Source organism: Salmo salar, chromosome ssa28 (assembly GCF_905237065.1).
Source record: "Salmo salar chromosome ssa28, Ssal_v3.1, whole genome shotgun sequence".
NCBI lineage: Eukaryota > Metazoa > Chordata > Actinopteri > Salmoniformes > Salmonidae > Salmo > Salmo salar.
In genome coordinates this window covers 10,502,554-10,516,987 of record NC_059469.1, presented here as the reverse complement: position 1 = coordinate 10,516,987, position 14,434 = coordinate 10,502,554, and the positions used below count along the sequence as shown (strand labels likewise).

Genomic DNA, 14,434 nt, shown 5'->3' with positions numbered 1-14,434 from the left:
TTATTTTTCCCCGTAATGGAATTACTCTTTGGAGAAATGTTTACCCTCGTCCAGTTGATGGCGGCAACTCGCCACTAAAGGATGTGGTCCTCCATAAAGCCTCAACGAAGAAGAAGTAGCTATCCTATTTCAAAATTGAACGGTTGACTTGGGCCATCGCCCTCCCACCCAATCAAAAGAGCAGGACTCCACCTATGGTAAGCCCTCCAGGAATCCCAACCTATCACAACCGTGCTTCATCGCCCCCAACCAAAATTTACACTCCCTCACCTGCTTTGAATATTCGATTAGGGTTGTTGACGTCAACCGCCTGTATTCAGTGGATATGCTATGCTACTAGCCTCTTGACATGAATATGCATAGGCATCTCGAAATAACTCCAAAATAAAGTTTTTTTTTTCTCAAAGTTCCCGGGATGTCACGTGTCCTACTTATGTCAGTGCGCTCATAACAACTTAAGCATTATGAAACTGCTATTCGGTCAAATAAACCTCATATAGCAAATAAGCCATAAACAATTGTGTTGACCAAACGTGACACTCTCATTGACCTTGTTTGGTGGGCGAAACAACGAAAAAACGCCACCTGCTGGAGGGAGAAAGATTTCATGCCGAGTTGGTTCTCCTGCGTCCTCTCTGGATACTTGATATTTGAGAGACAATTTAGCTTTAAACGGGGTGACGAGATACAGACCGTGTTGCAACCTGTACGTGAGTATGATAGATATGCGGATATATGGTACATTAATAGTGTTTAGTGTGCATGTTATCGCAGGCTGTTCTTGACATCGCGAAGAAGACGAACCTAGACGTTGGGTTGCAGATATGGAAACGTCAGCTAGCTAAGTTAGCGCGTACTATTCGCGAGCTAGCAATGAATGAGAAACCGTGATTAAGTAAGGCGATATTGACACTTGTTTTTGTCACAATGTTGATTGTGCGAAGTTTAGCTTAGTGCATTGCATGCTTTTCCATTGCATAAAATATGAGCTCGCCACAATAGCTTGTTAGCTAATTTGCTAGCATGTGAAACAATGATCTTGATATGCACACAAGAAAGTCACTATAATAACATCGTGTGGGATTTGGCGCCTCGCATCTCTCATGTAGACCAGACAGTCTAATAGTACAGGTAAAATCTGTAAATGAATCCAAGGATAAGTATACGCAGAAAGTGATTACATGAAATATGTTGCACGTCGTCCAGCCAGGTGGATTTAGCGATAGACAGGCATCGGACAAGTTTAGTTCTGTTTCTGACATAGGATGTTGTGACTGGGCTATATTAGTTCCAATGACATGTTTCCGTATATCTACTTTAGCTTGCCCCAGTTGCTTTTTGGGGTGTGGTTCCTGTACTACCTGTTCAGGGTGAAAGTGTCCGACTCTTGTATGTCTCGTTCCCTCTATATGTATGTCTCTGTCTGTTTCCCTCTGTCTGTCCTCTCTAGCTCTCTGGGTGTCTGTCTGGCTCTCTTTTTCTCTCTCAGCTGGTAACTTTAGGCACAGTGTTGTGTAGTGTGAGCCAGTAGAGCCTGCTGACTCAGTTGTTTTTGTATAAAAGAGGAAGAAAGATGCTTATAGTGGCGGCGTGTTGTCAGTAGCTTTAGGGCTTCGGACTAACAATGTTTTCAACAGCACTATTGTATTCACCTCATGTAGCCCACTAACCTATAGTCTACTGACCAACAGCCAATGTATAATATCACTGCAGACTGAATGCCATATGTCATGCCATAATTATTTACTCTTCCCTTTTATTTATCTCTTCCCTACCAAGATCTACCCAGCCATTCGTGTAATGAGGACGATTTCCTCAACACAACTTTGACTGAGCATCTAGCCCCAAACTACAGCTCCCAGTTTGCCCTGCTCTGAGTCCCTGTGGGCGTGCGTGGTCCTCCCCTCAGACTGGCAGAGCAGGCTGGCATAGCGGCACCGGCAGGGGGCCAGTGGGTGACGTTTTCCTCCAGCCTAAGTTGTGGTTGGAGGTGGCATCGAGAAAGAGCGTCGAGAAGACAAAGAGGGGTATCAAGACGACATCGAGGGGAGATCGAGAGGGTGAAGTCTCTGCCTAGCCTCGTCAGGTGTGTGTGAGGCTTGGAGCATGGTGAGAGGCTGCACTGGTTGCCATGGAGCTACAGGATAAGAAGCAGGTGAGTTGCCTAGCGCCAAATGACGTCAGCTGGCTCCCTGGAGTGGTGCTAAACGGAGAGGCTCCTTGGGACGTGTGTGTGTGTGTGTGTGTGTGTGTGTGTGTGTGTGTGTGTGTGTGTGTGTGTGCTGACTGATCCCCGCAAACTACCTTCTAGCTGCTCCCCAGGGCTCCTCCTAGGTTTTTGATGTTGGTCAATAAATGTAGGCTATTCATGACACACATTGAAACTGATGTTTTTGGTCAGGTGTTACAAAAAACTACTGTCAAGTCATTATCATGAGCTGAGCTGTGACCTGAATCTTTATAAGTTGACAAGGGTTAGAAATAGAGGTCGAGCGATTATGATTTTTCACCGCCGGTGCCGATTATTGGAGGACCCAAAAAAAGCCGATACCGATTAATCGTCCGATTTATTTATTTGTATTACTTTTTAAAACATTTTTTTATTTATTTGTAATAATGACAATTACAACAATACTGAATAAACACTTATTTTAACTTAATATAATACATCAATAAAATCAATTTAGCCTCAAATAAATAATGAAACATGTTCAATTTGGTTTAAATAATGCAAAACAAAGTGTTGGAGAAGAAAGTAAAAGTGCAATATGTGCCATGTAGGAAAGCTAACGTTTAAGTGCCTTGCTCAGAACATGGGAACATATGAAAGCTGGTGGTTCCTTTTAACATGAGTCTTCAATATTGCCAGGTAAGAAGTTTTAGGTTGTAGTTATTATAGGAATTATAGGACTATTTCGCTCTATACGATTTGTATTTCATATACCTTTGACTATTGGATGTTCTTATAGGCACTTTAATATTGCCAGTGTAACAGTATAGCTTCCGTCCCTCACCTCGCTCCTACCTGGGCTCGAACCAGGAACACATCGACAACAGCCACCCTCGAAGCAGCGTTACCCATGTAGAGCAAGGGGAACAACTACTCCAAGTCTCAGAGTGAGTGACGTTTGAAACGCTATAAGCACGCACCCGGCTAACTAGCTAGCCATTTCACATCGGTTACACCAGCCTCATATTGGGAATTGATAGGCTTAAAGGGGTGGGTATAATTTCTGGAACGTTCCAACAGGAATCTGTTCCAAAAAATGTAAAGTAAAAGGTTGCCAACCAACAACGCATACAAACCTAGCTAACTAGCTGCCGAATAGGCATCAACTCACCACGTAGCTTATTCTTAATGTTTTTCCATAGGCAACCAGAGTGAGGACAGACATTTTTCGGAATAAACGTGATGAGTGAAAAACGCAATGAAATAGACCACTCCCGACCCGGTATCTTATTCTGCCGCTATACAACTTTGTATGCGTTGTTTTTTGGCAACCTTGTTATTTAAGAAGTTTTTGGAATAGATTCCTGTTGGAACGTTCCACAAATTATACCCACCCGGCTTGAAGTCATAAACAGCGCAATGCATGAAGCACAGCGAAGGGCTGCTGGCAAAACGCACGAAAGTGCTGTTTGAATGAATGCTTACGAGGCTGCTGGTGCCTACCACCGCTCAGTCAGACTGCTCTATCAAATCATAGACTTAATTATAATATAATAACACTCAGAAATACGAGCCTTAGGTCATTAATATGGTCGAATCCGGAAACTATCATCTCAAACAAAATGTTTTTTCTTTCAGTGAAATACGGAACCGTTCCGTATATTATCTAACGGGTGGCATCCCTAAGTCTAAATGTTCCTGTTACATTGCACAACCTTCAATGTTATGTCATAATTACGTAAAATTCTGGCAATTTAGTTCGCAATGAGCCAAGCGGCCCAAACTGTTGCATATACCCTGACTCTGCGTGCAATGAACGCTAGAGATGTGACACAATTTCATGTTAGCAGGCAATATTAACTAAATATGCAGGTTTAAAAATATATACTTGTGTATTGATTTTAAAGAAAGGCATTGATGTTTATGGTTAGGTACATTGGTGCAACGACAGTGCTTTTTTCGCAAATGCGCTTGTTAAATCGTCACCCATTTGTCGAAGTAGGCTGTGATTCAATGAGAAATTAACAGGCACCGCATCGATTATATGCAACGCAGGACACGTTAGATAAACTAGTAATATCATCAACCATGTGTAGTTAACTAGTGATTATGTTAAGATTGATAGTTTTTTATAAGATACGTTTTTAATGCTAGCTAGCAACTTACCTTGGCTTTTTGCTGCCCTCGCGTAACAGGTAGTCAGCCTGCCATGCAGGCTCCTCGTGGAGTGCAATGTAAGGCAGGTGGTTAGAGCGTTGGACTAGTAATCGAAGGTTGCAAAAACAAATCCCCCCTGAACAAGGCAGTTAACCCCCGTTCCTAGGCCGTCATTGAAAATAAGAATGTGTTCTTAATCTGACTTGCCTAGTTAAATAAAGGTGTAAAAAAAAGTTGTTTAAAAAATCGGTGGCCAAAAATACTGATTACCAATTGTTATGAAAACTTGAAATCGGCCCTAATTAATCGGCCATTCCGATTAATCGGTCGACCTCTACTTAGAAACCACGCCATCCACTTATTTTCACCTTCTTCATTCTCACCCTCCTCCCTCTCTATTTCCGGCGTGTGCTATCAGTTAGTGTCAGTCAGTAATGCTTGTTAAACATAGAAGTCTAGGAGGAGAGGCATTTCACAGTGAGCTACTGGGTCAACAGCGGCCAGGCATAGGATAGGGTAGGGATTGGAAAACTGCCAGCCAGTGCTCTTATTCAACAGGCTCAAAGAAGAGCACCTCTCCACTTTTATCTCTCTGGTCCCACATACAGTATGTGCTGTGGATTATGTAATTATTAGCTCTTAACAGTCCAGTCAGAAACAAAGCCTACTTTTCTTGACTGCTCAAGGAGAGGGGACACACATGGATGTTCTAGAGACTGCGGAGGTAGATTAGAATCGTCAGTGTTTTTACTGTTTTCCTTTAGGCCTATGCCTTTTGACAATATGCTGAAATGAATGGGACATTGGTGATGTCATGTATTGTAGTTTGAAATGGGGTGGTGGTGTGTATAAAGAGGATCTTCTGAGTGTGGAGTGACCAATGGGTGGGTTTTCCTGTGGTTCATACTTTTTATTTTACATCCATGGGCTTATGAGCACTAAATTTAACAGTTACATTTGAGAAAAACAATTGCTACACTAGTTCTTCTCTCATGGAATTTGAAAGGCCTTAATATTCCTATCAAGCCTTCCAGCTGGCTTGATATTCTAGTAAGAAACCAAAAGGACACACACAGAATAGTGAACAAACTGGCTGCTTTTAACAGCCCCAAACAAAACTAAAGGTGTAATCATAATGATACAGAAGAAACTCAATCACCATTCTTGGTAAAGGCGAAGACCATCATTTAGGACTTTCCTTAAATTTATCTTGAATGGAAATAAAATTGCCTTTACTAATGTGTACTCTCCAAATTCATATGATCCTATGTTTTTTGATTCTCTGAACAGCATGTTGTTAGAATTAACTGAATTCCATCTGGTTATTGAGAAATAAATAAAAGCCATTCTGGACAAATCTAGTAAAGCCAAGTACTATCCACAGGCAATCAAAGCTCTCCGACATATACTTTCTGATTACAACCTCATTAATGCCTGGCTAGCTTATAACCTAAAGCAAAAGAGTACACTTTATATTCAAATAGGCACAAAACATTCTCTCGAATCAGTTTCTAATGATCTAATGTGACATATGAGCCTATCAAATCATACTTATTTGTCACATGCGCCAAATACAACAGCTGAGTATAAGCCTGTATCATCTACATATAAATGGACCAGAGAGCTGCCTACTGCTTGAGCTACGTTGTTGATGTAAATTGAGGAGCGCGTGGGACCTAGGACCGGGCCTTGGGGTACTCCCTTGGTGACAGGCAGTGGCTGAGACAGCAGATGTTCTGACTTTATACACTGCACTCTTTGAGAGAGGTAGTTAGAAAACCAGACCAAATACCCCTCAGAGACACCAATACTCCTTAGCCGGCCCACAAGAATGGAATGGTCTACTGTATCAAAAGCTTTGGCCAAGTCAATAAAAATAGCAGCACAACATTGCTTAGAATCAAGGGCCATGGGGACATCATTTAGGACCTTTAAGGTTACAGTGACACATCCATAACCTGAGCGGAAACCAGATTGCATACCAGAGAGAATGCTATAGATGTCACGAAAGCCAGTCAGTTGATTCTTGACATGTTTTTCCAACACTTTTGATTAACATGGCAAAATAGAAATTGGCCTATAACAGTTAGGATCAGCTTGATCTCCCCCTTTCAATAAAGGATGCACAGTGGCTGCCTTCCAAGCAATGGAAACCTCCCCAGAGAGGAGAGACAGGCATGGCAATGATAGGGGCAGAAACCTTAAAGAAGGGTCTAAACCATCTGACCCAGATGTTTTTTGGGGTAAAGTTTAAGGAGCTCCTTTATCACCTCGGACTCGGTGACCACCTGCAGGGAGAAACTTTGTACCAGGGCAGGGGAAAAAGAGGGAGGAGCATCAGGGCTAGTTGCATTAGAGGGGCTGGGAGATGAGGAAATGTTGGACGGGCAAGGAGGCATGGCTGAGTCAAATAGGGATCCTGACTTAAGGAAGTGGTGATTTAAAGACCTCAGCCATGTGCTCCTTGTCAGTAACCACCACATAATCAACATTAAGGGACATGGGCATTTTGAGGAGCAGGGTTTATTCTACAGGTCTTTTTTTGTCTACACCTTCTGGCTATTGGAATAAAATACATAGTGCGATTTCAAAATGTACACTGAACAAAAATATAAACGCAACATGTAAAGTGTTGGTCCCATGTTTTCATGAGCTGATATAAAAGATCCCTGAAATGTTCCATATGCACAAAACGCTTATTTCTCTCATTTTGTGCACAAATTTGTTTCCATCCCTGTTTGTGAGCATTTCTCCTTTGGCAATATAATCCATCCATCTGACAGGTGTGGCATATCAAGAAGCTGATTAAACATCATGATCATTACACGGGTGCAATTAAAGGCCGCTCTAAAATGTGCAGTTTTGTGACACAAATGCCACAGATGTCTCAAGTTTTGAGGGAGTGTGCCATTTGCATGCTGGCTGCAGGAATGTCCACCAGAGCTCCCCCTCCAACGTCGTTTTAGAGAATTTGTCAGTACTTCCAACTGGCCTCCCAACCGCAGACCACGCGTATGGCGTCGTGTGGGCGAGCGGTTTGCTGAAATCAAAATTGAACAGAGTGCCACATGGTGGGGTTATGGTATGGGAAGGCACAAGCTACGAACACAATTGCATTTTGTCGATGGCAGTTTGAATGCACAGAAATACCGTGACGAGATCCAGAGGCAAATCTTTTTTAAGGTTTCTGTGACCAACAGATGCATATCTGTATTCCCAGTCGTGTGAAATCCATAGATTAGGGCCTAATGAATTTATTTCAATTGACTGATTTCCTCATATGAACTGTAACTAAGTAAAAACGTTCAAATTGTAGCGGGTTTGCTTTTTATTTTTTTGTTCAGTACATATGGCAAGGTAAGCGAGCCCTATAAAATGAACAAACTTGCAAAGCGGAAAAGATGTTAGAGGACTAGTCGTACTAAACTTTAAATTGTATTTCCAGGCACTAGCGTTTCATCCCATCCTAAATTGGTTTAGACATGGTTCTTCTGCCCCCTGGCTGAGTATAGAGAGAGATATGGTGTCTCCTATCGCCCTGGAAGAGGTGGTCTTCACTGATATATTTCAAAACAACGTAACTGTGAATAAAAATGACATGCCCGTGCTCCATTATTTCAAATTATACAACAGGTGGTTTGGAATTCCTGTTTTTAGAGCCTCTCCTGTCCATTATACAGTTAATTCAGAAAGTATTCAGACCCCTTGACTTTTTTCACCTTTTGTTACATTACAGCCTTATTCTAAAATGGATTAAATATTTTTTCCCCCTCACCAATCTACACACAGTACCCCATAATGACAGAGCAAAAACAGATTTGTAGTTTTTTTGTGCTAATTTATAAGAAATGAATTCACGAAATCACATTTACATAAGTATTCAGAACCTTTGTTTTGAGCTCAGGTTATCCTTGATATTTCTACAACTTGATTGGAGTCCACATGTGGTAAATTCAGTTGATTGGACATGATTTGGAAAAGCACACACCTGTCTATATAAGGTCCCACAGTTGACAGTGCACGTCAGAGCCAAAACCAAGCCATGAGGTCGAAGGAATTGTCTGTAGAACTCCGAGACAGAAATGTGCCGAGCCACAGGTCTGGGGAAGGGTAGCAAAACATTTCTGCAGCATTGAAGGTCCCCAAGAACACTGTGGTCTCCATCATTCTTAAATGGAATAGTTTGGAACCACCAACACTCTTCCTAGATCTGGCTGGCCAAACTGAGCAATTGGGGGAGAAGGGCCTTGGTCAAGTAGGTGAAACAAGATTCTCTGGTCTGATGAAACCAAGATTGAACTATTTGTCCTGAATGCCAAGCGTCTTGTCTGGAGGAAACCTGGCACCATCCCCATGGTGAAGCATGGTGTTGTTTTTCAGGGACTGGGAGACTAGTCAGGATCAAGGGAAAGATGAACGGAGTAAAGTACAAAGAGATCATTGATGAAAACCAGCTCCAGAGCGCTCAGGATCTCAGACTGGGGCGATGGTTCCCCTTCCAACAGGACAACGACCCTAAGCACACAGCCAAAACAATGCAGGAGTGGCTTCTGGACAAGTCTCTGAATGTCCTTGAGTGGCCCAGCCAGAGCCCAGACTTGAACCTGATCAAACAGCTCTGGAGAGACCTGAAAATAGCTGTGCAGCGATGCTCCCCATCCAACCTGACAGAGCTTGAGAGGATCTGCAGAGAAGAATGGGAGAAACTCTGTAAATACAGGTTTGCCAAAGCTGCTTCAACGAAGTACTAAGTAAAGGGTCTGAATACGCATGTAAATGTGATAAAATAAAAAAATCTATTTTTATACATTTGCAAACATTTCAAAAATCCAGTTTTTGCGTTGTCATTATGGGGTATTGTGTGTAGATTGAGAAAAAACTAACAATTTAATACATTTTAGAATAAGGCTGTAACACAAAATGTGTAAAAAGTCATGGGGTCTGAATACTTTCCCAATGCACTGTACATAGAAAAACCAAAGCCTGTAACACATTTCAAACTTCACATTTCTCTAGTAGGGCCCTATAGGTTGTTTATCGTAATGAACGATATCAGCAAAATGTCAACGATAAATGGTTGGTTTGGCCAGTATCGATCATTTTCAGTTTGTCGTTCCAGCTCTATAACAAAGTGTGGAGACCAACAGTTAAAAAAAAAATATATATATATTTTTAAAGGAAAGTGCAAGGGTGCCAATATATTTGGCCACAACTCTATGTACTCTGACTGTGTTTGACTCTGGTGTTTCTGTGGGTGTATTCACACTGTTCTACTCACTTCACCTCTCTGGACCAGAACCCAAGGTTCACTGACGTCTGTCTGTCTGTCTCGTTTCTCTCCCTCCATCCCTCCACTGCTGCAGTGTTGTATTATGTGCTGTGTTGGCTGGAACGGAACAAAGCACAACCCTGGATGGGCCAGTTTCTCTCTCTCTCCCCACTCTCTTTTGCATCTCCTTTTTCCTCTTGCCGCCCATGCACTCTTTTTATGTCTTCTGTTCTTTCAGCGTTCATCTGCCTCCCCTCTCTCTCTATTCATCTGTCTTTTTCTCTGGACCTGGGGCCAGGGTTCAGTGAGGCCAGTCTCTCTCCCCCTCCTCTCTCTCTCTCTTTCTCTCTCACCCTCATATTCATTCTCTCTCTCATTCTCTCTGTTGGCAGACCTGGCTTGGTCACTCTCCTGTATCAGCAGTATCATCTAGCCAGCCACTGCACAGAAAGAGGGACATTCAGCCAGAACAGTCCAGCCGGCACTCTGTGTTGGGCTGGGGTAGGGCTGGGCTAGACAGAGAAAAGAGCCAGATGAGACAGGCTAGGGAGGCATTAGGATGCTGAAGCAGTGTCACCCAGGCTCTAACGTCAGACTGACTAGTCCCCTGGGTGCACTTTCTCTCCGGTCATCAGACACTCTCCTTCCCTGCAGATCCTTTCTGTCCTCTCCTCACACACACACTTTCCACACCTGGATACAATATTACTCTTTTTAGTAGCTCGATGACAGGTTCACAGAGCAGACAACAGTAAGAGAAAGTGAGACAGAAAAGGAACAATTGTATCATGGTCCTGGATCTGGAGCTGAGAACTTGGTTCCGGAAGAGGGGGACAGTAAGTAAGAAGTCCGAATGGGGATGAAATGTCCGTAGAGCTGATGGGTGGGGAAGAGAAATGAGGGGAAAAGTGTCTGTGTGTGTTTGGTTAATCCAGGTCAATTTGCTGGTGGGCGTGTTGTCGTCGGTGCTCTGCTTAAAACGGGGTTATGCGCAGGGTGTGTTTGTGTGTTTATCCATGGATAAACACACAAAGGATTTTCTGCAGGCTTCCTTACTCTGGAGAATTGTGAGTTATTTATAGCTGCGTGGGATGTGGAGCTTAAAACCAGTGCTGAGATGAAGTTGTGTGGGAAAAGATGGGGTTCCCACTGACATTTAGATATGGCTGCTCCTCTGCAGTTTGCGTCACTTCTGTTGTGCGTAGATGAATCATGAAACATACATCACATAGTCTCTGCTGTATCACCCTCATTAAAACCATACAATCCTGTTGGCAGCAGTGAGTTTATCTCCTTAGTGATAGTAAAATTCAGTTTAGCTTGTTAACGATTTAACAAACAAGAATGAGTTTTGCTTATTAAAACCATGTAACAGGAGTGCAGAAAACCTTGGGGCAACAAATGTGAACTTGGTCATGGTTGATTATGCACATCTGTTTATTTTGATTGTTGTGATTGTGCGTGTCTGTATGCCTGTGCGTAAAACCAAGGCAATGCAGCTAGCAAGGTACTGCTGTGTCAGCTGTCATGGGCCGCCTAGCTATATGGAGAAGGTGCTTTGTGTATCCAGTGTCCATGAATCTGTGACTGAAATATTTGTTGACTGTAATGTGATTTCAAAGTAGGTATTTTTTGTGTGTGTGTGCGTCTGTTCCTGTGTGTTTTCAGGAGGAGGGGGTGGGGACCCTTGGCTTGTCCACTGGTCAGGCTCTGGGGACACTGAGGGACCAGCTCACCACCCTGCTTGACCAGCACCAGACCACAGGCCGTGGGAAACGACCAACAACACAGGTAGGTACCACCACACACACACACACGGACGCATGCATGCACGCAACACACGTTTGTTTTTCTGTCCTTGTGGGGATCAAACAATTGATTCCCATTCAAAATCATATTTTCCTTAACCACAAACCCCTAAACCTAACCCTAATTGTAAACCTAACCCCTGAGCCAAAAGCAGCCTTTTTCCTTGTGGTGACCGACGAAATGTCTCCACTTGTCCGAATTTTCCTTGTTTTATTATCCTTGTGAGGACTTCTGGTCCCCACAAGGATAGTATAACCAAAAACGGACACACACGCGTATTGAGATGTCAAACACGTGTTTTGTTTGTTTATGATTATAGGAGCAGTGGGTGAAGAGCTTCCTTCACCATGGCAACCGCCACTCCTGTCTCCATTGGCCAGGAGCTGCCCTTACACTGCTGGTGGTGGTGGGACTTCTCTGTTGCTACGGCGACCAGCCGCACGGCAGGTGTGGAACTGTGCTTGTGTTAATTTGGGCTCTGACAGTCATGGAATTTTGGATGATAGTTATTGGCCATCCAAATGGCCGCAGTCACCATAATAACACTTTACTTGACACCCAGTGTCATAACACGGTCATAACCATGTCATAATGTCATAACAGCTGACATAACTTGTCATAACACTGTCATGACCCATATACAGTGTATTCAGAAAGCATTCGGACCCCTTCACTTTTTCCACATTTTGTTACATTACAGCCTTATTCTAAAATTGGTTAAATCGTTTTTTTCCCTCATCAATCTACAAACAATGCCCCATAATGACAAAGCAAGAAATTGTTTTGGGAAATCTTATGTAAAACTTAAGTAATCAGACCCTTTACTCAGTACTTTGTTGAAGCACCTTTGGCAGCGATTACAGCCTCAAGTCTTCTTGGGTATGACGCTACAAGCTTGGCACACCTGTATTTGCGGAGTTTCTCCCATTCTTCTCTGCAGATCCTCTCAAGCTGTGTCAGGTTGGATGGGGAGAGTTGCTGCACAGTTATTTTCAGGTCTCTCCAGAGGTGTTAGATCGGGTTCAAGTCCGGGCTCTGGCTGGGCCACTCAAGGACATTCAGAGACTTGTCCCGAAGGCACTCCTGCGTTGTCTTGGCTGTGTGCTTAGGGTCGTTGTCCTGTTGGAAGGTGAACCTTCACCCCAGTGGAGCAGGTTTTCATCAAGGATCTCAATGTACTTTGCTCCGTTCATCTTTCCCTTTATACTGACTAGTCTCCCAGTCCCTGCCGCTGAGAAAATATCCCCACAGCATGATGCTGCCACCACCATGCTTCACCGTAGTGATGGTATTGGTCAGGGTGATGAGCGGTGCCTGGTTTCCTCCAGATGTGACGCTTTTCTTTCAGGCCAAAGAGTTCATTCTAGGTTTCATCAGACCAGAGAATCTTATTTCTCATGGTCAGAGTCCTTAAGGTGCCTTTTGGCAAACTCCAAGCGCGCTGTCATCCCTTTTACTGAGGAGTGGCTTCTGTCTGGCCTCTACACAATCCTGTCTCGGAGCTATACGGGCAATTCCTTCAACCTCATGGCTTGGTCTTTGCTCTGACATGCACTGTCAACCATGGTACCTTAATATAGACAGGTGTGTGTGCCTCTCCAAATCATGTCCAATCAATTGAATTTACTACAGGTGGACTCCAATCAAGTTGTAGAAACATCTCAAGGATGATCAATGGAAACAGGATATGCACCTGAGCTCAATTTTGAGTCTCATAGCAAAGGGTCTGAAGACTCATGTAAATAAGGTATTTCTGTTTATTTTTAATACATTTGAAGAAGAAAAAAATGAAAACCTGATTTCACGTTGTCATTATGGGGTATTGTGTATAGATTGAGGAAAATTATTAATTTATTCAATTTTAGAATAAGGCTGTAACGTAACAAAATGTGGAAAAAGTGAAGGGGTCTGAATACTTTTTGAATGCACTGTATTTACACCTGTTGCGTCATTGTGTTATTTTATGTCTGGTTATGAGACACATAATTGTCAAAACCCGCATTTATTCAAATTTCGTTTTTTCCCTGCCAAGCCGTTTCCTTTCATTTCAACTTTTTTTTTCTTACGTCCTTTGTTGTAATGAATTCTTTAGTCATGTTTTTTTAATCATATTTTGAAATAACTTGTAGAAAATACACTTTATGACACTGTTAAGAAGCATTATAACCATCGTAGTAATATAAGGCAGATAGGCCTATCACGTACATGCCCTTATGTCAGTCATCAGTCAAAAAGAGGGTGTCTTGTCCTGCTCCTGATATCTGCTCCTGCATTCATCCCAGTCATCAGCAACAGAGCATTGGGGTAGGTGCATGTCTGACATCAATGTGTGCACATTTACAATGAAAATGTAATATGGTAAATGTATATATTTAACATAAAAATACTGTTGACAGGTAGGCTATGGTGTAATTGAGTGTTTTGCCTTGTGTGGTAGGTTTTGTGGGTTTTCACGCTTTTATGTAGGTGTCAAAACCAGCCATAAAATAACACAATATATGCCACAAGTGTAATGACCATATTATCACAGGGTATGTCAGCTGTTATGACATGGTTATAACCATTATGACGCTGAGTGTCAAGGAAAGTGTTACTGTTTTTTTAAGACACACATTTTCTCCTCTCCTCCGCTCCTGATTGCTTGTGCTGCCATAGGAATAGAACCGGACTCCCCATTCAAGTCAATTGTGGCATAATGGGTGGACTGGTGGCCATTGCCGAGTGTACCCATGAGAGCAAAGCAGGAAGTAAAAGCAAGAAGTGTACCCATGAGCGCAAAGCAGGAAGTAAAAGCAAGAAGTGTACTAATGCGATGCACCTCAATATGTGCTGTGATTTGTTGATTCAACTATATATACAAAAAGAACATTCCATTGCATGAGCCACATCAGTTATCACTTGAATGAACATTCTACATTACCATGGAAATTATTGCATCATAATACCAGGCAGCCATTGCAAGTTTACCAGTCAAATTGCCAGGGTTAGAGCTTCCATGCCTGTTTTATTCATTATTTTCTATGTGTGCT

The 14,434-nt window shown here is 42.7% G+C and overlaps 1 protein-coding gene across 5 annotated transcripts in view; it reads left to right on the top strand.

Moving 5' to 3' along the window:
• The first annotated feature begins 509 nt into the window (after positions 1-509).
• The window catches only part of LOC106589451 (transmembrane protein 94), a 38,713-nt gene continuing 24,788 nt past the window's right edge, over positions 510-14,434 (top strand). Inside the window, exons 1-4 of one of the 5 annotated variants that reach the window (XM_014179450.2) lie at positions 510-706; positions 1,780-2,155; positions 11,265-11,387; positions 11,725-11,852. In XM_014179450.2, coding sequence (XP_014034925.1) covers positions 2,132-2,155; positions 11,265-11,387; positions 11,725-11,852 — 275 coding nt within the window. In that variant the 5' untranslated portion in view covers positions 510-706; positions 1,780-2,131. Of the gene's footprint in view, positions 896-1,779; positions 2,156-9,950; positions 10,433-11,264; positions 11,388-11,724; positions 11,853-14,434 lie in introns of those variants that run through there. The other 4 variants (XM_014179451.2, XM_014179452.2, XM_014179449.2 and 1 more) reach the window with 4 other exon arrangements.